This window comes from Chrysemys picta, chromosome 3, assembly GCF_011386835.1.
Source record: "Chrysemys picta bellii isolate R12L10 chromosome 3, ASM1138683v2, whole genome shotgun sequence".
Lineage (NCBI taxonomy): Eukaryota > Metazoa > Chordata > Testudines > Emydidae > Chrysemys > Chrysemys picta.
In genome coordinates, this window is record NC_088793.1 from 92,202,406 (window position 1) to 92,225,102 (window position 22,697).

Here is a 22,697-nt window from a genome sequence, read left to right on the forward strand (position 1 = left end):
CCAGAGAGTACTGGAGATGCCTGAATGGGATGACTACTCCCAGGAGGATCTCCCTACACTTCGAGCCCAATTATCACAGCTCACAACAGAAAAACAAGCTCTGTGAAGGCAATCCACCCACCTCCATGAGGAAAACCCGGCACTATGGGTCCAACTAGCACAGCATGCCACACACAACCAGATGCTACGAGAGCAGGCGGCCCAGCAGAGAATGCCGCAATAAGGGCACGCACTGCAGCCAGGACCCAATCCCCTCAGTACTCCTCCCAGAATGTCTTAATGGGGACAGCCAATAATTCTGGGGGGTTGTTAACCAATGCCACCTGCTGTTTCTGCTCTGCCCCCAGTCCTATCCCACTGATCAAGCAAAAGTAGAACCCTACTCGAACGAGCAAATCCAATGCTGTTGAACTGGGATGCCTTTCTCCAAGCATTCTCTGCAATATTTGACAATCCCCATTGTGCCCACTGGGTAGAGACGACCCTGTGCAAACTACAGCAGGGGCATGGACTGGCCTCCTCCTGTGCCGCCCACTTTTGACATCTGGTCTCCAACACTGAATGGAATGAAGCGGTCCACCTCTACCAGTTCTGATGGGGGCTACACAAGGAGGTTAAGGATGAACTAGTCTGTATGGATGCCCAAACCAAACTAGATGCCTTCATTGACCTAGTCATATGCATTAACAATAAGTTGTATGAACGACGTGAGGAAAAGAAGGGGTCTGCATTACCAGCTGGCCAGCGCCCCTCGATATCTGTGTACAACCTGACCCCATCCAGCTGGATAGTGCCCACCTAAGGAAAAAGAGCACCATCGTTGCCACAGGCTGTGCTTCTATTGTGGGGGATCTGGCAGTAGGGGATCCTACTGCCCAACCTGAGCTCCAATATGTTGCAATTTGGGAAACTACCATGCCGAGGCCCAGTAGAAGGGGTTGACCTGGACAAACCCTGAGGTAACGCTCTCCTACTCCTCACTGAGGCATGCCCCAGGCATGGTTAACATTCCCTGCACCTTAAGGTCTAGGTCCACCTCCATGTTCCAGGGGAGCCCTAACGAATTCCGCCACAGAAGACACTGGTGGATTCTGGGACAGCAGACAACTTCATAGAGGGGAATGAGACACACACTTTCTCAGTGGGTTTCACTGATATTTGCTGACATCAGAAGATTAGTGAGATTCAGTATTCTTTGGTTCCATTCCAGGAATTAGAGGGGAGTGTGTGCTAGTGATCACAGATCCTTTTGCCCAATTCCCCCAGATTTGACCCCTTCTGCCCTGGCAACCTGTCCCTGCCCCTGTCTCCATTCAGGCTTCTCATCCCAGTCTCAGTCTCCTTGCCCAGCAAGTCCAAGGTTCTTCTAATTCCCCATGCTTCTTTTCTCTTAGGCCTTTTAAACAAAAAAAGGAGAAAGGAGAAGATGGAAAAAGCTGAGACTCCAAACTCCGCATCAGCCAAGAATCCTAGGCAGAGGAAAACTAAGAGACAATTCTTCACTCCGCATCCAAGTCTTATGCAGAGATCAGGGGGTCTCAATGGGGAAAAAGTAGGGCAGAGTCCTAGGGAGCCAGTACCTGTAAAATATGGGAGAAGCTTAGGCTACATCTACACTACAGGGGGGGGTCGATTTAAGATACGCAAATTCAGCCACGCGAATAGCGTAGCTGAATTCGACGTATCGCAGCCGACTTACCCCGCTGTAGGGACGGTGGCAAAATCGACCTCTGCGGCTTCCCGTCGACGGCGCTTACTCCCACCTCCACTGGTGGAGTAAGAGCGTCGATTCGGGGATCGATTGTCGCGTCCCAACGGGACGCGATTAATCGATCCCCGAGAGGTCGATTTCTACCCGCTGATTCAGGCGGGTAGTGTAGACCCAGCCTCAGCAAGTGGGCTGTCATGTCTGGAAGGAGATCCACTAACCCAGATTGCATGGCAAAGCAGAACCCAGTCTCTTTGATTACCCCAACAGAATATTATCTGTCCATAGGGTGGACTCAAATGCGCCCCACCACAATCTGCATCTAAAAAGCCATTCTTCCATTCTGTTTTATCCCCCTAGGACTCCACTGATAAAATGGCAGATCTGGCTTTTCATAAGGTTTATGAGCTCACAGTGGTTGCCTTCAGAATCTCTATTCATGCTGTCTGTGTGTCTTGCACCCTGTAAATGGACCTGAGAGACCTCTTCTTGAACCAGACCATAAAAGTTTAGGTCTCCTTTCAGATTTCACCTAGGCCAGCTCACACCTTTGATGTTCTCACATTTACCCTAAGATCCTTCATATTTTCCATGTGGGCTACAGTGCAGAATGGATACACCTGGCTTTGGGGGCTGAATGTTGAGATGAATGCAAATATAAGCTGACTGATCTCTTCTACAAGTTGATCACACTTAAAGGGGGAAGTCCTCAATAAAGCTACCAAAGGGCAAATAGAGTCCCATAGAATCATTTCTTCTAGTCCCAATCTACAAAACTCTACGCCTCCTTCCATCATAGAAGGAAAGCTTTCAACCCCTCTGGTCCCCAAATGCCTGCTTTATGTTTCTGGGGCTTCAGATCCTATTTTAGAGCAACTTTAGAAAACAACATTAGGGCAACTCTCTGAAAATGTGTACAGTATTTGAGACATTACTTGTGAATGCCTCTTGTATGTGTCCAAGAAGTATACGTAGGAAAAGTTGATTAATAGGTCTCATCATCATACCAAAGAGTGTCCTTTCCCATTTTCTTTGTACAATATTATGTATTTGTTCAACATATTTTAAATTAATTACTAGATAACAGCTGGCACAAATAACTGCAGTGACAAATATAATGTAGCAAAATGGAAATATTTTCTTCATAGCCCAACTATACACCAATATAGAATATTTACAAGACCAATCACTTGTGTGAGGTTACTCATATGTGTAAGTGTTTGAACACACTGTACACTCTAAATCAGTGTTTCCCAAACTTTTCTAGCAAGGATACCAGTATACCAGAATCAGACCTCAGTTGTACTTAGCTACTGACCACCTCATTCCTACCTTGCCCTGGAGCCAGTCACCCACCCTTTTAAAAACAAATAAAAGGTGAAGTTGGATTCTAATATGGTGAGCTCTGAGGGAGAGCCACTGCTCAGTGCTCATTTGACTGTGTACTCTCTAATCTGCAACGAAACTTTCAGCACTTCAATTCCTATACCATAATACCGGGGAGTAGAACATCAGTAAAACAGCTGAAAGGTGGACAGCCAGCCAAGTACTGGTGACAAAAGCTTAACTTTCAAAGCTAACATACGCGTAGGGCCCTAACAAATTCACAGCCATGAAAAACGTGTCATGGAGCGTGAAATCTGGTCTCTGCCCTGTGAAATCTGGACTTGTGTGTGCTTTTACCCTATTCTATACAGATTTGATGGGGGAGACCAGCATTTCTCAAATTGGGATCCTGACCCAAAAGGGAGTTGTAGGGGGGTTGCAAGGTTATTTTTTGTTGGGAGGGATTGTCGCAGTATTGCCACCTTTACTTCTGTGCTGCTGCGGACAGTGCTGATACCCTCTGATGGTAACGCCACCACCAGCAGCACTGCAACCCCGCACCTACAATAACCTTGCTACACCCCCCTCTCAAACTCCTTTTTGGGTCAGGACTCCCTACAACTACAACACTGTGAAATTTCAGATTTAAATATCTGAAATCATGACATTTATGATTTTTAAAATCCTCTGACCGTGAAATTGACCAAAATGGACTGTGAATTTGGTAGGGTCCTACATACATGCTAATGATTTGCCACTGCTGTATATAATTTTAGGTTAGCTTAATTTCTACTAAACACATTGAACTTAAAAGAATGACGTGTGGTCAGTCTCACCTGAACAGTGTTTTCTGCTGTACTGAGAGCTACCTGAAGCTTTTGGCATTTTTCTCGCAGACTACCCGCTTCATCCTGTACCATCTGCAATTCAGTCTTCAGTTTCCCAAGGTTCTTCCGTAAAACAGCTTCTTGGCTTTGAAACTCTCTTCTTAGCTCCACTTCTTTCTCTTTGCAAGCATGCAGGCTTTCAGCTGTAAAGAGCTGAGATCTTTTCAAAGCATCAAGTTCATGTTCATAAAAGGATTGAGCTTTGCTGAGTTTGCCTTCATACTCCTCAATGAGTTTTTTCCTCTCCAGTCTTAGCTCTTCAACTTTGCTGTTTAAATCTTCCAGTTCCAACCTGTGCAACTCCTCTAGCTTCTCTTGACCCTTACTTAAAGTAGCATTCTGATTCTGCTGAGTTTTCATAAGTTCTTGAATCTCCAATCTGTGTGCTGCTCTCAAGTCTTCCAGAGCTAAGCGTTTGTCTTTCTCAAACTGTACTTGCAATTGTACAAAGCTTCGTAGCCTCTCCTCAAACTTCTTTCTAATCTCTTCTACTTCTCTTGACATAGTTACTACACGCTGGACATGCTGGGCTTCTGCACAAAGCTGCATATCTTCAACTCTGTCCTTGTAAGCTTCAAATTCTGTCAAGGCTTGATGTTTCATCTTTTTATGATCTTCCAATGACTCTTCCAAAACCTGGATCTTTCTCTTAAGATCCATTTCTTCAGCAACTTTACTCTTATACTGTAAGAGCTTCTCTCTTGTTTCTGCAAGAATTTGTTGGATTTCTTCTTCATGAGCATCCTTGAGGGCTTGAATAGCAGCTTCATGTTCATCATTCTTAGTGTTTAAAGCATATATTACCTGCAAGTTTAAAACAGAATTTTATTAAAGGTATATTCAGACTTATTGCTAAATCAAAAAATAATCTCTAACCATTTTGACACGCTATCACAAATAGTCATACACATTCATGACACAAATAGAGCACCATACATTTTTAGGAATGAGACGTCATAGGCCTTTTGTACCAGATATTACAGTAGTTTTATACATTTGAGTTAAACAGCATTGCTGTGCTTCTTGTACTGTGATTCTGCTGGTGAATATTCACTTGGCGTTGTCATACACAAGTACTGCAGAAGACAAGGAATAGTTGATATACCCCAAAACACCCAAATATTAATATAAAAGATTTGCAATTTGGATAAGAATTTTTCTGCTAGAGAGTAGTGCATATCATGTAAACAGTAGAGCTGACTGCGAAATGGAATTTCTGTCCCTTGTAAAACGTCAAGATTTTGAAAAACAAATTCTCCTTTATCAAGTTGAAAAGTCCAAATTTTTCACAGGACTGAAATTTAGGACACACCAAATGCTGCTGCTTGGCAGGCAGGCGAGCTGCTCGGCTCCTTGCCAGCTCCCTGCTTGGTGGGTGTGCTGCTGGGCTCTCCAGATTTGCCAGCTCCCTGGCTGCACAGGTTTGAGACTTTGCTAGCTGCCCAGTTGGCAAACCCAACAGGCGGCATGCCACCTAGGGAGCCAGGCAGGCTGGCAGAAAACCAGGCAGGCCAGCCTTCCTGGTTTCCATCATAAGTTTTGACAGAATTGATACATTCCTATGGAGCATTTCAATTCTGTCGAATCAGTATTTTCTGACAGAAAAGTTCTGATGGAATTTTTTTTTTTAAACCAGCTCTAGTAATAGTGTTAATAGTTACAAATCAAGTACACAGTTTTGAAACAATCTGCATTAAATATTAAATAAACATTTACACTTAAGCCCAAATAATGTAGCTGTGTAAGGGACATTTACGAAGCATGGTTGGAAGCAGGGCCGGCTCCAGGCACCAGCCCACCAAGCTTGTGCTTGGGGCGGCACCTGGAGGGGGGCGGCGCGGTGCTCCGGCCCCCGGGGAGAGCGGGGCCACGGCCGGGCTCGCCGCCCTCCCCCCGGCGCTCTGGCCGCCCTCCCCCCCGGCGCCCTCCCCCCGGCCACCGGGGGGAGAGCAGCAAGCCCTGGCTGGGGCTCACCGCCCTCTCGCCGCCCTGCCCCCTGCGCTCTGGTCGCCGGGGGGAGAGCGGAGCCCCCGCCGGGGCTCGCCGTCCTCCCCCCGGGGCTCCGGCCGCCCTCCTCCTCCCCCCCCCCCCCCCCGCAGGGGCGGGGGGGCGGCGGCCGGCGGCTTTTTTGCCTGGGGCGGCAAAAAAGCCAGAGCCGGCCCTGGTTGGAAGAATCAAGAGACACGAAGAGAAGAGGCAAGAAAGGACACCGATCCACAACACAGACAAACTCTTTTTCTTTCCAAGTAACAGTTATATTGGAAGTGGTCAAAAATGAACCAAGTGAAAGTGGAGTCCAGAGGCCAAGGAAGAGGCAAGGAACTCATGCAAATAAAGCCTGCCCTTCTCTCTCTGTGCAGAAGGAACTTACAGCATCCCAAATAAGACTCTGCATGGTAACAGTGAGGGACAGTCCATATTCAGCTTCTAGGTTAGGGAGGGTCTCAGTGGGCTCAGAGCAATTCCAGTCAAAGAACAGGGGGGCCTTTCCCCCTGGATTGAAGCAACATGTGATTTGGAGCCCACCCAAATCACAAAGCTCTAGCCAGGTCTACATGTGCAGAAACAGGTTCATGGTTTGGACCTCTGTAATATAGGGAGAAATCCTTTGAATTCTAAAAATTCTAGAATTTGAATTCTAGAGGCTTTATTTACTTGATTTAAAAAATAACACAAAAATGCACCACTTCACTATCAAGATGTAAACAACATCTATGTCAGTTTCATTCAAAACAAAAGGGGGAAAAACAGTGTCAAGTGGAATGGAGGGGAGGGGAAGAAGTCAGGGGAAATATTTTCAAGATTTACATTTGTCATAAGGAAGAGTTGTTTAAAAAGAACGATTATTTCACCCTGTCTTTTCAACTAATTTCTAGTTAATTTTTAAACAGATATTTGCACATGCTTTATTAATGAATTTAAAAAGAAGAGATAATACTTTTAAGATTTATATGCTTTCTCATATTACACTGTGACATTATTGACATGAACTGTGACCGTATACATCACTGTTGCAACCAAGGTCCTATAGTTGCACCAAATCTTGTACAAAGGAGGTCCAGTAAGGTGTCAATGGAAAGGTTAGGATTTGCTGGTTATGATTATGTTATCTGTATGTGTGTATCATTTTTGTAGTTGAAGTTATGAATATTGGCTATGTACTTCTATCTCACTGTGTTTTGATTCTAAGTAATCTCTGAAGCATTTGGTCAGCTTCTTGAGAAAGGACTATTCTCAGTAAGTGCCCAGTCAAGAAACACTTAACTGACAATGAACGTTGGGAGACGCCAATCCACATCTGAGCTTTCCTGGGAACGTTCAAACTAACATGTAAACAATGGCTTCAGCCTGCAAACTGAGTCATGCATGCACATGTGACTCGCCCACGCGACTCCAAATTCCATCTTGCTGCAGTGATTTTCCACAGTAAGAATAAAGGGGTGTTCTTCCACAGGGCAGAGACTATAAAAGGCCATGGAAACCCCTCCATTTTATCTTCAATCCTGCTTCTTACTTCTGGAGGAACCTTGCTACAAACTGAAGCTCTGAACAAAGGACTGAATGACCCATCCCAGCTGTGGATGTACTCCAGGGACTTGATTTGAACCTGCAGTTTATTCCATCACTGCTACAAGCCTGAACCAAGAACTTTGCCATTACTGAATATAGTTGATTCCATTTAACCAATTCTAACTCTCATCTATATTTCTTTCTTTTTATAAATAAACCTTTAGATTCTAAAGGATTGGCAACAATGTCATTTGTGAGTAAGATCTGATTTGTATATTGACCTGGGTCTGGGGCTTGGTCCTTTGGGATCGAGAGAACCTTTTTTCTTTTACTGGGGTATTGGTTTTCATAACCATTCGTCCCCATAACAGGTGGCACTGGTGGTGATACTGGAAAACTGGAGTGTCTAAGGGAACTGCCTGTATGACTTATGGTTAGCCAGTTTGGTGAGAACGAAGTCTTCTGTTTGGCTGGTTTGGTGTGCTGAAGAGGTGGAGAACCAACAGCCTGGGGCTGTAACTGCCCTGCTCTAAGCAATTTGTCCTGAATTGATACTCTCAGTTGTGTCCCGCCAGAGGGAGCATCATTACATACACTATTAATATTGTTCTGCATGCAAGCAGTACATAGGGTTTGGGGGTTTACAGCAGGTAACTCCTATGTTGGGAGAGAAATTAGTGACATAGATTCACAGTATTTCCTTCTAGTCTATTTTAGATAGAATATGTATACAGGTCCTGCTCATCTTGAATAAAATGATAAATATGACAGCAAAGCTGTATGTAGGTAATTCAACTTTTAGAACCTTAGCTGACACAGGGCTTTGTCCAGCACTTTAAGCCGAGAGCTTCTATTTCTAATAGTCTCTCAGCATATGAGCTGTTTCCTGACTGTCTCGAATATATCTTAATTTCTGCCTCCAAACACACATACTAATAAAATTCTTTTGTATCTGCTCTGTTACTGAGGAATCACTAATCCGTGAGGGCCTGCCCCACATTCAGCAGGTTGGTTTCCCTATTTTTAATTGGTGCCCCATTTCTGCCTTGTCTATCCAGATTGTATGTAAGTTCTTGGGTGCAGAGACTCTTATTGTGCATATGTCAGTGCCTTGCAATCTTGGTTAGTACTTCTAGGTACTACTGGAATGCAAATAAATAATAATATAATCCTTTCATGGAGGATTTCATATCTATATTTCAGTAACATGCACTTTATTACCATAACACTATCTCAATTGCAGAACAGTACTCCCCACTATTGTGAGCATTAACTGACTGGATCTCCACTCAGACACAATGCCTAAAATAGTAAGACACTACTTTTCACACTCATTAGAGATGTACAGTAATTCCTCACTTAACATTATAGTTATGTTCTTGAAAAATGCAACTTTAAGTGAAATGATGTTAAGCGAATCCAATTTCCCCATAAAAATTGATGTAAATAGTGGGGGCTAGGTTCCAGGGAATTTTTCCCCCCAGACAAAAGACATTATATACGTATACCTTATAAGTTTTAAACAATTTTAAACAAACCATTTAATACTGTACTCAGCAATGATGATTGTGAAGCTTGGTTGAGGTGGTGGAGTAAGAGGGTGAAAGAGGGTGGATCATCCAGCTGCTCCTCTTGCTGTTCTTTCCAATGTGCTGGGGGGGTGCTCAGCCCCCGGCTCTGACACAGGCCTGCCCCCACTCCACCCCTTCCCTCAAGGCCCCACCCCCGCCCCTTCCTGCCCCATCTCTTCCCTCCCCGCTCCACCCGTTCCCCTCGAGTGTGCCGCGTCCTCACTCCTCCCCCGCCCAGCCTCCTGAACGCCGCCAAACAGCTGATTGCGGTGGGCGGGAGGCACGGGGAGCGGAGTTGCTGATCTGTGGGGCCACCGGCAGGTGGGAGGTGCTGGGCGTGGTGGAGGGGAACTGATAAGGGTGGGCCGGCAGCCCCCCTGTTCCAAGCCCCCACAGCCAAACAACGTTATAAGCAAACATTGCACAACTTTAAATGAGTAAGTTCTCTAATAGATCAGTGATGTAATGACAAAACAACGTGTACCGAGAAGAGGTTAAAGTTAGGAGTTACTGTATCTACTTTGTTTCTAACAAGCTTCTGCATACAAAGTCTCACAGAAGACAACTGAAATAATAAAATGTCTTAACTTGGAGTGCCTCCTGTCCATTCTTATCTCCAGTATTTACTGCTGTAATTAACTGCAATGTACTTTGCAGAAAAGATCCTCAGAATCAGAGATACTTTCAGTACAGCACAACCATCAGAGCCAACGCACAACATCACCATCAGACCACCACCATTCTCAGCCTGACCATTTTACTCATCAGGAAGTCCCTAAGGCAAGTCCAAATCACCGCATGTGTATCTGATGCCTGCCTTTTCTGCCTTGTGAATGAGCACCTGGGCCAGCTACTAATATACATCATCAATGACTCTTTTGAAAAAGGCAACTTATCATTCTCTCTAAAACATGTTGTAGTCCAACCAGTTCAATTATTTCATGCAACTGACTTTGTTAACTACTTCCCAGTGCTCAATAATGGGAGCTTGAGCAAGGTAATTACAAAACTAGAGAAAAAACCTCCAACTATGCCTGACGTCTGCCAGTATCTTGGTCTCATCATTACCAGGATTTTTTATACTGATGTGCCACAGAAATGACACTAGTGCATTGGTTCTCAACCTGTGGCCCAATCAGCACACAGCTGCGGCCCATGTGACATCCTCAGGGTCAGGTAGTATTGCACGTGGCCCACAATGGTAAATAGATTGAGAACTACTGCACTAGTGGATGTTGTTGTTCTAGCACTGGTGGAGTCACCATTCATATTCTTATTGCTGGATCTCTCAACAGCATTCAACATGGTTAAATATGAGGTTTTGCCAGGGGTGGAAGGAAACTGTTTGAACTCTCTCAGATTCTCCTCTCAACCCACTATCAGAAAAAGCTCAGACTCCAGAGCACTCATCTGTGGTGCCCTTCAAGACCCCCATCTCCACCCCACACACTCTCCATATCATTTAACCTTTCTGTTATTGAATATCCCAAAAACACAGTGGCCAGGAAAACTGGCTAGTCAAGAGGCTTCAATGAACCCTGATGGATACAGACTTGGCAACAATGATCCATACTTTCATATTCTCTAGGCTTAACTACTTAATACACTATATACTTGGGAATGAAAGTAGGAGCTTTTGATGAAAATCCAGCTGGCACAACAAACAGCAGCCCACTTACTAAATAACACAGGATGAAGGAAACACATCACACTACTGTTCAGATCATTACACTGACCTTCCACAGAACACCAGTTCAAATTCAAGGTCCTGGTCATGATTTTCCAAGCCCTAAATGGATTGGGGCCCCAGCTATCTCAGGAACCATGTCTCCCTAAATGACAGCTATACTTACTGGTTACCATGGAATTACCACTGACAAGGGTGATAATTACAAGAGTCAGGGATAGAATGTTCTCTTCAGAGGGCCCCTGACTGTGTAACTCCATTGCAAAATAGTTAATAACGAACACTAATCTAATTTCCTTCAGACATAAATTTAAACCTGACATGGCCTTCCCAAAATAATGAGCAAGATGAAGAAAGAAGGCCAGGTGAAGAAAAAATAACCCATAAGTAAACGTCATGAATCTATTCTTAACCCCATGAGCTACAGCAACAGAAATAAAAAATAAGAGTTCTTTTCAAGCAGCCTAGTGTCTCCCAGTAACATCTACACATGAAACACGGCAGCCTCAGGTCATAGTGTTACACTGAGCACTAGTAGATCAACATAATATCAGCTTTAATAAAAGGGCACTATATCAAGTCCCAAGACTCATGAGTTCAATTGACTAGCACAGTAAATACTATGGCTTGGTTCACTGTCATTAGCATATATAGGTGCAATTGCTTCCTTCAAACCATGTTGAGATTTGGTACAATCATAAATGTTTATCAATTGCTGTAGTATACTATCTGAGGACAGGACAGCCTTTGAGAAAGAGTAGGCAAAGTATTGAGTCCTTGCTCCCCTCTCATAGGTAGAAGCAAAAGCTGGGGCCAGTTTGCCATCTAGTTCTTCTCACCTGTGGGAGATGGAAGGATCTTGCCAGTTCTTTGCCCTGTCAGAAACTCAGGGGGTAGAGGAACCAGAACCAGTTTCACCTTGCAAGGGCTGTGAGAATGGTGACATTTTTAAGCTGCACGTTACATGTCACTAATTTCAATATACTGTATATTGCCCTACATTCATGAGGATAATAGCATATGTTTTTGATCAGGTAACCAATTTTTAATCATTAGTATTTAAGCACAAAATCCCCCAAGTGTGTTATTTTATGTATAATTTTTAATATATAAAACAAAATAAATCTGCCTAGTGTTTGAATTGAAAGGGGAAATTATTGAAGGTGGATCGGTGGGGAGCAAAGATGATTTCCTTGTCCCTGGTGAACTTCACGTTTCTCATGTCATGTCATGCCATTGAGGTTTTGTCTTGACTCTCATTCCCTCCCCCCCCCCCCCCCCGAGAAAACTTCCAAAGCACTAAAAAATGGAGAAATGTTACACAAGACATTCATAACACCCTTCACCCCTGACAGTTCCATTATCTTAATTAAGCAGGATATCCCTCTCCCTTTCCCAAAAAGCCAACCACAGAGTGTATTTGGAATTTTATAGGCTACAAGAGTGTCAGGATCTTTTTTTAGAGGGGGCTATGGAAGATTGTGTTAAGATTTTAGATTTTTTAAAATTTAATGATATGTTCTTAAGTATGAATATAATTAATCTCCAGTTTGTTGTCATGAATATTTCTGGTAATTGCAAGTTAATGTCCTATCATAAAAAGGAGGCCTTTCTTTGGCTAAGCTGTCTGTGTGTGTGTGTGTGTGTGTGTGTGTGTGTCTTGCACCCTTCAGGCTCTGTGCTCTACCTTTTCCACAGAGAAAAACAATAGTTCCTCTTAACCTATATTAAAAAAAAGAATGTAATAAGCATGAATTGTTCCAAGTAACAACACTGGATAACATGCTCAAGTTTCAAAAATTAGGCCATAAAAATTGAAAGGATTCTAATGTCAAATTAATAACCATTCAGAAGATCCCAGGCTGTTGGCTCCAATTCTTCTAAAAATAAATGAAGAACTAGTCTACCAATTTTTAATGAAGAGAATACCCTTCTACTCACGTGCTTACTTCACCATTGAGAAAAGATGATACACTTGTATTAACAATCCCCACATTTAAAAAATATTTGGGAACTGGCGGCAAGATATTTTCAGTAAAAGGACTCAGCTTTGGAATTCACTCCCCATGCTGGTCCAATAGAACCAGAGCTTAATGATTTTCAGGAAATGCTATAAAGCCAGTTTACACAGGACAAAATTCTGCACTGTTATATCCACTCAACTCCCATGGAGTTCAATAGGAGATAACCATGTGCAGCAGAGGACAGAATGTGGATACTGTAGGCTTTTTCATAAGAGGGGCTTGGTGGTCTTCTAAATTTTCTATTGTGGGGGAAGGAGAGGGAAATCTCGGTGAGACTTTAATGGACACTAAGCTAAATTTATTCTTTAATCAACACATTTTCAGCATGCTTAGACATTAAAGCACATATCAAAATAAAAAACAGTGTTTCTACAGGTTAAAGTTTAGCTAAAACAGGCAGATTTGAAAGTAATTCTGTATCACTGTACTTTTTCATTTTATATATGCAAAAAATTATTCACAAGAATTCATAATTATTTTGCTAGAAAGTAACAGTGACATGGATATTACTTTGCTTAGATTTAGGTGGTTAAACAAAAGTCACAGTAGCCATCTGTTTTTGTTACTTGGGAGAGTTGTACTCTCCCATTTACCCTTCCCAGCTAAAAAGGAGATCTAATGTATTCTGTAAATACATTATGACTTAAACAAGCTAACAATATTTATTGATGGTAGAAGTTCTAAAGTTAATCTCTAAACTATTATAATAGCTGAAGCTAGATCAGCAAGCCTGCAAATGTGGGGAAAGTGAAATAAAAACAGTTTTGCAATTACATGTACAAGATACACAAGTTAGTTTAGGGATACAGTATACGGTCTCCTTTAAGGAGAACATGGAACTTCACAAAGTTCCCCTTGTAGAGAGTTATTAATACACTCTTCCACTGTGAGTTGTGACTTTGCTCCTCTCACATCCTATGTCCAAGCCCCCAAAAGCATCTCAAAAGATTGGAGGCAGCACTGGGGTTCCATGCCAGCTCCTCTCGGCACACCAGCTGTGCCCTGATGGCTACTGATTCCTGAACCTATTTTTACCCCAAGGGAAAGTTCCACAACATGGAAGGGCATGGAAGGGCGAAGATGGCTACATTAATTTCATAATACCCACCAATGTATGTAGGACCAGGGGTATGATATTGCCTCCCACTCATCCCCAATCCTTTCCTCTCCTAAATATGGGGAGCTAAGTTCCCTCTAAGCTGCACGGCTGCGCAGCAGGCTATAAAGGGCCACGCAGTTGTGCAGCCACAGGAGCCTGGAGAGGAGAGAGGTATGGGGGTGGGCTAGGAGGGGAGCAAGTTGGGGTGTGCAGGGCTGCTGCAGGCCTCTCCCCCCAGCCCTGGGAGCTGCTGCTGGCGGGGAGAGGCGCCTCTCCCCCCAGCCCTGGGAGCTGCTGCTGGCGGGGAGAGGCGCCTCTCCCCGGCCTGGGAGCTGCTGCTGCCGCCCGCGGGAAGAGAGCTGGCTCCAGTCCCATGGCAGCCTGCACCCCAAACTCCTCATTCTTAGCCCCACCCCAGAGCCCACACCCCTAGCTGGAGCCCTCATCCTCCCGCCCCCCGTACCACAATGCTCTGCCCCAGCCCTGAGTCCCATCCTGTACCCCAAACCCCTGTACCCTAGGGCCTGCAGCCAAACCCCTCGGCCCCCACTGCACCCCAATCCTCTGCCCCAGCCCAGAGCCCCCTCCCACGCACCAAACCCCTGCCACACATCACCTCCATATCGGTGCACATAACAAAATTCATTCTGCGCATGGATATAAAAAATTAGAGGGTACAATGATGGAGTCTCCTCAACTATGCACTAGAATAATGCTACAGAGGTGGCTCTTCTTACTACTGCATGCTTAGAATGGATTTTCTGTGCCTTCCGCTAGTAGATGTGGAGGGTGTGATATGGTCCTTAGAGTCTGTTGTTAATAGTGTCTATCATTTTAAATTAATTTTACATTTTCCCCAGTAAAACTTTATTCATATCTACAAATGGCCAAATCCTGAGGTCAAGCAAAACTTACTATGAAGTCAGTGCAAATTTTGGTAAGAGCTGAGTGAAAACTGAATAAGGACTTTGAGATCTTTTTCATAATTGCTACACTCAGATTGGAAATTGAACTGAATGATATCTATGGAATGCTTTCTTGATGCTGAAATTATATTGAATTTATTGGAATGGATTATCTGCAAGACAAATCAAACAGAAGAGGTGAACTAGCCTTGAAATTAATTTGTGGGACTGCTTTGTCTAGTCAAACTGTATAATGAGAAACTGCTGCTCCTCTATCAGTCTGTTGATCATTTCCCTTTAGTCTGAAGACTGTTCTGCAGTAGAGTGCTAAATTTCTCTGCTGGTATCCAAACCTTACACACACACACTTAGGGCTGGTCCACACTAACCCCCCACTTTGAACTAAGATACGCAACTTCAGCTACGTGAAGTATCTTAGTTCGAACTTACCGCGGGTCCACACGCGGCAGGCAGGCTCCCACGTCGACTCCACGTACTCCTCTCGCGGAGCAGGAGTACCAGCGTCGACGACGAGCACTTCCGGGATCGATCCCAGAAGATCGATCGCTTACCGCTAGACCCGGAGGTAAGTATAGACGTACCCTTACACACACACACACTCTTAATAGACCAAAAACATTATTTCCATTAGGTAGGCTGGGGAAGGTTGTGATAAGGTATTAATTAGTCTAGTGAGGTTTGGAAGACCCTGAAGTAAATGTTAGCACGTTTTCATAACAATTTTTTTAAAGCTATTGTTGATGCCAGTTACTTTCTAAAATGTTGTCTGTAAATCACAGTACGTCAGGGAGTCACTGTTTTTCCCATATTACAAATTATAAGATGAAGTAATCTAGAAGATTTTTTTTAAAAATGCTTTGACGAAGAGCAGGTCATTTAAGTTATTCTCTCGAATTACTAAATTTCTCACTAGAGTTCATGTTTGTTATATTACTCAGACATTCTTATTTATATTAACCCTTCAAGCCAAGATGCTATTTATAGTTCATAAGAAGTGATTAACGTAGCTAAGTATAAACAGCAAAAAATTAAACTAAAACTATTACATTAACATGTTACAAATCTAATAGATCCAGAAAAAAAGCACAGGCAGTACTTTTATCATAGATCCCACCAGCAGGGGCGGCAGTGTTGCCAACTCCCATGATTTTATGAAGAGTCTCAAACTATTTGGTGTTTTTCCTAAAGCCCTAGCTCCTGGATTCCTATGATTATTCAAGACTTTTAGCTTTCATTTGAAAAAATAGCAAGCTTTTAGCTCTCATAGTTGTGGTGAAAAGCTTAAAAAAGTGGGAGAAATCCTGGACCCATTGAAGTCAATAGCAAAAATGCCACTGACTTCAATAGGGTCAGGATTTGATTCTAAATGGCCAAGGCCCAGAAGGCAAATAACCCAACATTTATTGTTAGATAACACCACATGATTCTAAGCCAATCTCATGATTTTTTTAGATTCGGATTAATGATTCTGTAATACTTGAAGTTACTAATGCTTCGGTGGACTGTGAGAGATCCACAGAATACAGCCACTTTGCCATCCTTGAAGAAGGTGTAGCATGCACTTTCCTTGCAAATGGGCCCAGTTCCTCTAGATGGCACTGAGAAAGGTAGCTTCACCCACTTTGGGAAAATCAGTCCTTGCTAAATCCTGCTATCACCCCACCCAGCAACTTCAGAATTTCTGAAACTAGCAGTTTCCTCTCGATCATCACTACTAAAATTGCTTCTTGTAATTTCCCACCTCTACTACAGTAACTTGTCATCATCTTCTCCCTGTCCTTTGACTCCCACCTTCCAGCTGTTCAAAAGAATGATATATTCTTCTCCCACTACTCTGTGATTACATCCCTCCCCTCTGTCTTATATGTATTTGTTTTTAAGCATTCAGTTCACGTTTTTCATTCTCATCTTTAAAATCCTCTTCGACTTCATCCACACCTACATCTTTGAATTCATTTCTTCCTACATCCTGTCCCGTTTTCTACTGCATACAGTGAACAACATTTTGGGTATTTTCTCTTTTAATCGAAAAACCTAAAAATTTTTTTTTTTTAAATGTTGCAGACTAGTTATGCTTAATAGATTTGTTTTGTTCTTTTTTCTTTTAAAATGGGATACTTTTTTTTTTTAAGCTACTATTTCTCATGTATATTAGCTAGTATATTGACTGTTCTATACCTTAAAAATGTTTAACTTGGATATCAGGGCTTTAGAATGGTAACAAAAATTAATTTTCAAGTACTGTGTGTGTGCTCAAAGATTTTTTTTTAAATTAATCAAAATATATATGTGGTATAGAGAGTGGATATAGTGCTGGAACCACCAGCAAGTGTGAACCAATGGGCAGGCAGTGTCATTTCTACTGACATATATTCCCAATACAATTCTGGCCTTTCGGGGATGATTGAGCCAGCTTTGAGGATGGAGGACTGAGAGAGGAAAGAATAGGGAAGAAGAAAGAAAGGGGAAGATCAGTGACATGTTCACTCTAAACTTTAGAGTCTAAAGATAGCAACTCACAACTACCTTTTTTTTTTTTTTTTTTTTTAATTTTATTAAACACAACAGGCAAGCTCACACAAGTTCACCAACACTCTCCTACTATATATTAATACACTTCTACCCCTATATAACGCTGTCCTCAGGAGCCAAAAAATCTTACTGCATTATAGGTGAAACCACGTTATATCAAACTTGCTTTGATCCGCTGGAGTGCACAGCCCCGCCCCCCGGAGCACTGTTTTACCGCATTATATCCGAATTCATGTGACATCAGGTCGCGTTATATCGAGGTAGAGGTGTAGCTATCTTCTGTTCTTTATTCTCTAAGTGCTTATTGTAGTACTGTTTGGAATTATGTATCCACTTAAACTAAACTTCTGAACCCCAGGAACAGGTGAATGACTCAAATTCATACCTTACCAGATCTAAGAGAGAGCAAGAATATATTTAGACAAAATTCTACAAGAGTTTCATTCATTCTTAGACATCTAGTAATCAGTTCTATGGCTTTATATATTGCATTAAACCATCTGTCTAATCACTGTTGAGTTTTCTGTAGGTATCCTGCGAAAGGGAGTTTTAAAGAGAAATTTGATGGAAGACAATGAATTTGAAGGAAGTCTTGCAGATATTTACAGGAAGCTCTTCCCACATATAAGATGTGGCATAGAAGAAAGCATCAAGGTGCTTGTTGGAAAATTTTAAAAATTGTCAGGAGGCTGGCATCACTTGCAGAACTCAGGCAGGTCTTGACATTTTAATACAATTTAAAAAATGATAGGTAGGGTGGGGATAGGCCTTGAAGGGCCTTAAAAGTCAAGAAAAGTAGTTTGCATTTGATGCAATGAAGAATATGGAGCTAGCAGACCAATCCAGAGGCAAGTGATGTGGTTAAGCTAGCAGACCAATCCAGAGGTTAAGTGAAAAGCCAGGTAACTGATCGTTGTAGTAGTATTCTGAGTGGATATTAATTGCCCCAAAACTTTCTTAATCCAGAGTTAAGGACGATGCCTTGTGCCCTTCCAGAATGTGAAGAGTAAATAACCTTAAACCGCTGAAAAGCAGAAAATACAAAATTAAGGTAACTGCCTCAGCGCCTCCTCCCCCCCCCCTCCCGAAAATAACACCACCACCACAACCTTCTCTCTACCCCTCTAAATACAACCCTGCAATCTGACAGGACCAGATTACAAGTGTCAGATTCAGATCAGGTCAGAAAACAACCAGACTCTCTCAAATTCAGGTTGCCTCTAATGGCCTTCTCCTGCCCATGTGGTGAGGGAGGTGGCACTTGCATACCATGCTCCTGTCAGCCCCTACCACCTTGCTGCACTGTGTTTGCTGCAGAGCGAGTGTGCCAACAAGTTGCAGTGTACACAATGTAAGAGGAGTCTGCAGCTTCCAGGAGCTGACTGAGGAGAAATCTGAGCAATTATCTTCAAAAACTCAGATGACGGGAGAGATTCCAGAGGACTGGAAGAGGGCAAAAAATAGTACCAATCTATAAAGAGGGAAATAAGGACAATCCAGGGAGTTACAGACCTTTCATCTTAACTTCAGCACCTGGAAAGATAATGGCGCAAATAATCAAATAATCAATTTGCAAACACCTAGAAGATAAGGTGATAAGTAACAATTAACATAGATTTGTCAAGAACAAATCATGTCAAACCAACCTAATAGCTCTCTTTGATAGGGTAACAAGCCTTGTGGATGGTGGAAGCGGTAGATGTGGTATATCTTGACTTTACTAAGGCTTTTGATACTGTCCCGCATGAACTTCTCATAAACAAACTAGGGAAATACAACCTAGATGGAGCTACTATAAGGGGGCTGCATAACTGGTTGGAAAACCATTACCAAAAAGTACTTATCAGTGGTTCACAGTCAAAGTGGAAGGGCATATTGAGTGGGGTCCTACAGCGATTGGTCCTGGGTCCAGTTCTTTCAATATCTTCATAAATTATTTAGATAATGACATAAGAAGTATACATAAAGTTTGTGGACAATATCACGCTGGGAGGGGTTGCAAGTCCTTTGGAGGATAGGATTAAAATTCAAAATGATCTGGACAAACTGGAGAAATGGTCTGAAGTAAAGAGGATGAAATTCAGTAAAACGAATGCGAAGTACTCCACTTAGGCAGGAACAATCAATTGCACATATACAAAATGGGAAAGGACTGCCTAGGAAGGAGTACTGCGGGTTACAGTGGATCATAAGCTAAATATGAGTCAATAGTATAACACTGTTGCAAAGGAGATCATCATTCTGGGATGTATTAGCAGGAGCAATATAAACGAGACACAAGAAGTAATTCTTCCACTCTAATCCGTGTTGGTAAGGCCTACTGTGTCTAGTTCTGGGCACCACATTTCAAGAAAGATGTGGACAAATTGGAGATACAGTAACTCCTCCCTTAAAGTTGTCCCGGTTAACATTGTTTCATTGTTATGTTGCTGATCAATTAGGGAACATGCTCGTTTAAAGTTGCGCAATGCTCCCTTATAACGTTGTTTGGCAGCCGCCTGCTTTGTCCACTGCTTGCAGAAAGAGTAGCCTGTTGGAGCTAGTTGGTGGGTGCTTGAAACTAGGGTGGATTGGCAGCCCCCCATCAGCTCCCTGCTCCTCTAAGTTCCCTGTGTGGCGGCCGCCCAGCAGGCTATCAATTGCTGGGCAGCTCAGCTGTCCCTCTCCCCACTGCTGTGTGCTGCTCCTGCCCTCTGCCTTGGAGCTGCTCCTGGAAGCTTCCTGCTTGCTGTGCAGAGGACGGGGGAAGAGGGGTGTTAATGTCAGGGTGTCCTTCTCCCCCCTGCTCCTGTACCCTCCCCCCCAATCTCCTGTACCTTATCTCCATGGGGGGGATGACACTACAGGGCTCAGGACTGAGGGAGCTTGCTGGCATCAGCTGCTGTCTCAATTTGCTAATCTACTTACTGTGGGGTCAGCGTACTTAGAGGGGCAATGGGCGTCTCTCTCTCTCTCTCACACCAGGTGTATGTCTCTGTCTCTCCCTGCCATGCTGTCTCCCCTCCCTCCATTTGTGCTGCCTTGTAGAGTGTGATGCTACATTAACAACGTGTTAACCCTTGAGGGCTCAGCCGAGTGCTAGTTCATCATTTAGCAGTAAGGCATTCCCTGGGAAATATCTCACCCTCTGACTCACTCCACCACCTCAACCAAGTTTCACGATCATTATCATTGCTATGTACAGTATTAAATTGTTTGTTTAAAACTGTGTGTGTGTGTGGGGTGAAAAAAATTTTCCTGGACCCTAACCCCCCCTGCCCCCATTTACATTAATTCTTATGGGGAAATTGGATTTGCTTAACATCGTTTCGCTTAAGGTAGCATTTTTCAGGAACATAACTACAATGTTAAGCGAGGCGGTACTATAGTCCAGAGGAGAGCAATATAAATATTTACAGGTCGAGAAAGCATGATCCATGGAGGAAAGACTGAAAAAATTAGGTTTGTTTATATCTACAGAAGAGAAGATGGGGGGAGGGGCATAGGACATAACAGTTTTCAAGCACATAAAAGGTTGTTACGAGGAAAAGGGTCAAAAATTGTTCTCTTTAACCTTTGAGGACAGGACAAGAAGCAATGGGCTTAAATTGCAGCAAGAAAGGCTTAGGTTGGACATTAGGAAAAACTTCTTAACTGTCAGGATAGTTAAGCACTGGAACAAACTGCCTAAGGAGACTGGAATCCTTGGCATTGGAGGTTTTTAAGAACAGATTAGACAAACACCTGTCAGGAATGGTTTAGTTGTTAATAAAAGACAAGAACATCCTATCACCTGTGCACAAACACATTTCACAAAGCAGTCACTCCATATCTGACCTCTCAGTACTTGTCCTCCTTAACTTGAACAACATATTCAAAAGGCAAGCCTTGGAACTTAAATTCATAACTCTGTTGGACACTAAAAACCAGGGACTCAGACACTGTTACAAACCTTTCCGTAACCCTTGTTCTTCAGGATGTGTTGCTCATGTCCAGAACCCGCCCTCCTACCCTTTTGTCAGAGTTATTGGTAAGAAGGAACTGAGGGGGCAGCAGGTTCCTAAATATCGTGCCATGAAGGTGCCACTTCAGGGGGCACCAAAGCCAACCGGATGGATACCACTAGGGAAAGACTTTCCAGCAATGGTGCATGCGGCACATGCATACCTACATTAGAATGGACACGAGCAAGCACTCCAAGAAGAACGGATAGAGTCGTAAATCTGTTCATGGGAAGGAAGGCCCTGGATGCCCCTATAAATTATATGTTCTGAACTGGAGTCAGTGTGGATTTTCCAGGGTTCACTTGAAGACTCAAATCCAAGAACAAAAAGTACCTTTCATGTGGCAGATAACACTTTGTACAATTGACCCTTGAGGTAGAGGAATACTGTGATCAACTGACAATGCAGGCAGGCAACTACCTCCGACAGAACTTTTGAAAACTCTTTTGGAGCCAAAGAGAGACCAAAAGGGAGTACCAGATACTGAAAATGATCCTGGCCTTTGACAAAATGCAGGAACCTTTTGTGGGATGGGCATATTGCTATATGGAAATATGCATCTTGAAGTTCGAGGGCCAAAAACAAATCCCCTGAATCCGTAGAAGGAATTATAGCTGCCAGAGTCACCATTCTGAACTTTTGAGATCTCATAAATTTGTTTATGAGTCTTGGGTCTAAGTTTGGTCTCCACCCTCCATTTTTCTTTGACACAAGGAAGTGCCTCAAGTAGAAGCCCCTTCCTCCTTGCTCAGCAGGGACTGACTCTAGTGATCCTAAACAAAAAGGGGGGTTATCTTCTGTCATAGTAGGAATTTATGAGAAGGGTCCCTGAAGAGGGCAGAGAAGGGGAATGAGGAGGAGATAGGTAGAATGGATAGGGTAGCCCAATGATATTATTTCTAGCACCCAGTTGTCAGAGGAGATATAGAATTGGAAGAGTCAGTCCCCAAATGCAGGGAGGTGGGCAAATCATTGTAGCTGACAAAATAAAGAGAAGGGAGGGTCCAAACCCACCACCATCCCATCAAAACTAAAGTTTCAAAGATGAAGGATCTTTTTCTCTGGTACCTATGTCTCTTTCTAGGAGGTTGCATCAGTCTCTGAAAACCAGATAATTGCATTGGGGAGGATTTTTGAGCTATTTGTGATCTACTGACTTTTCTTCTGTTAGCAGGAATACAGATGCTTAACGAATGCAATGTAGCCCTGGAGTCTTTAAGAGTATTCAATAACTGATAGGTATTCTCTGTGAACAACTTCAGCTCATCAAACAAGAGATCCTCTACTGTATTCTGAACTTCTCTGGGGAAACCAGATAACTGTAGCCAGGGGGCGTAGTTCATCTCCACAGCAGTGGCGATGGAATGGGCTGTGCTATCTGCAGCATCGATGTCCAATTCCTGAAGAGATGTCCTAGCCAGTAACTGTGCCTCAGCAATGGCAG

General features: G+C 43.2%; 1 protein-coding gene across 27 annotated transcripts in view; it reads right to left on the reverse strand.

The window, feature by feature from the left end:
• FAM184A (family with sequence similarity 184 member A) overlaps positions 1-22,697 on the reverse strand; it is a 161,102-nt gene that overhangs the window by 102,026 nt on the left and 36,379 nt on the right. For all 27 annotated transcript variants that reach the window (XR_010599606.1, XR_010599612.1, XR_010599610.1 and 24 more), the window contains one exon: positions 3,871-4,725. Coding sequence is in view for 18 of the 27 variants with exons in the window: in XM_065588421.1 (XP_065444493.1) it covers positions 3,871-4,725 (855 nt within the window). In the remaining 9 variants the exon portion in view is untranslated. The remainder of the gene's footprint in view (positions 1-3,870; positions 4,726-22,697) is intronic.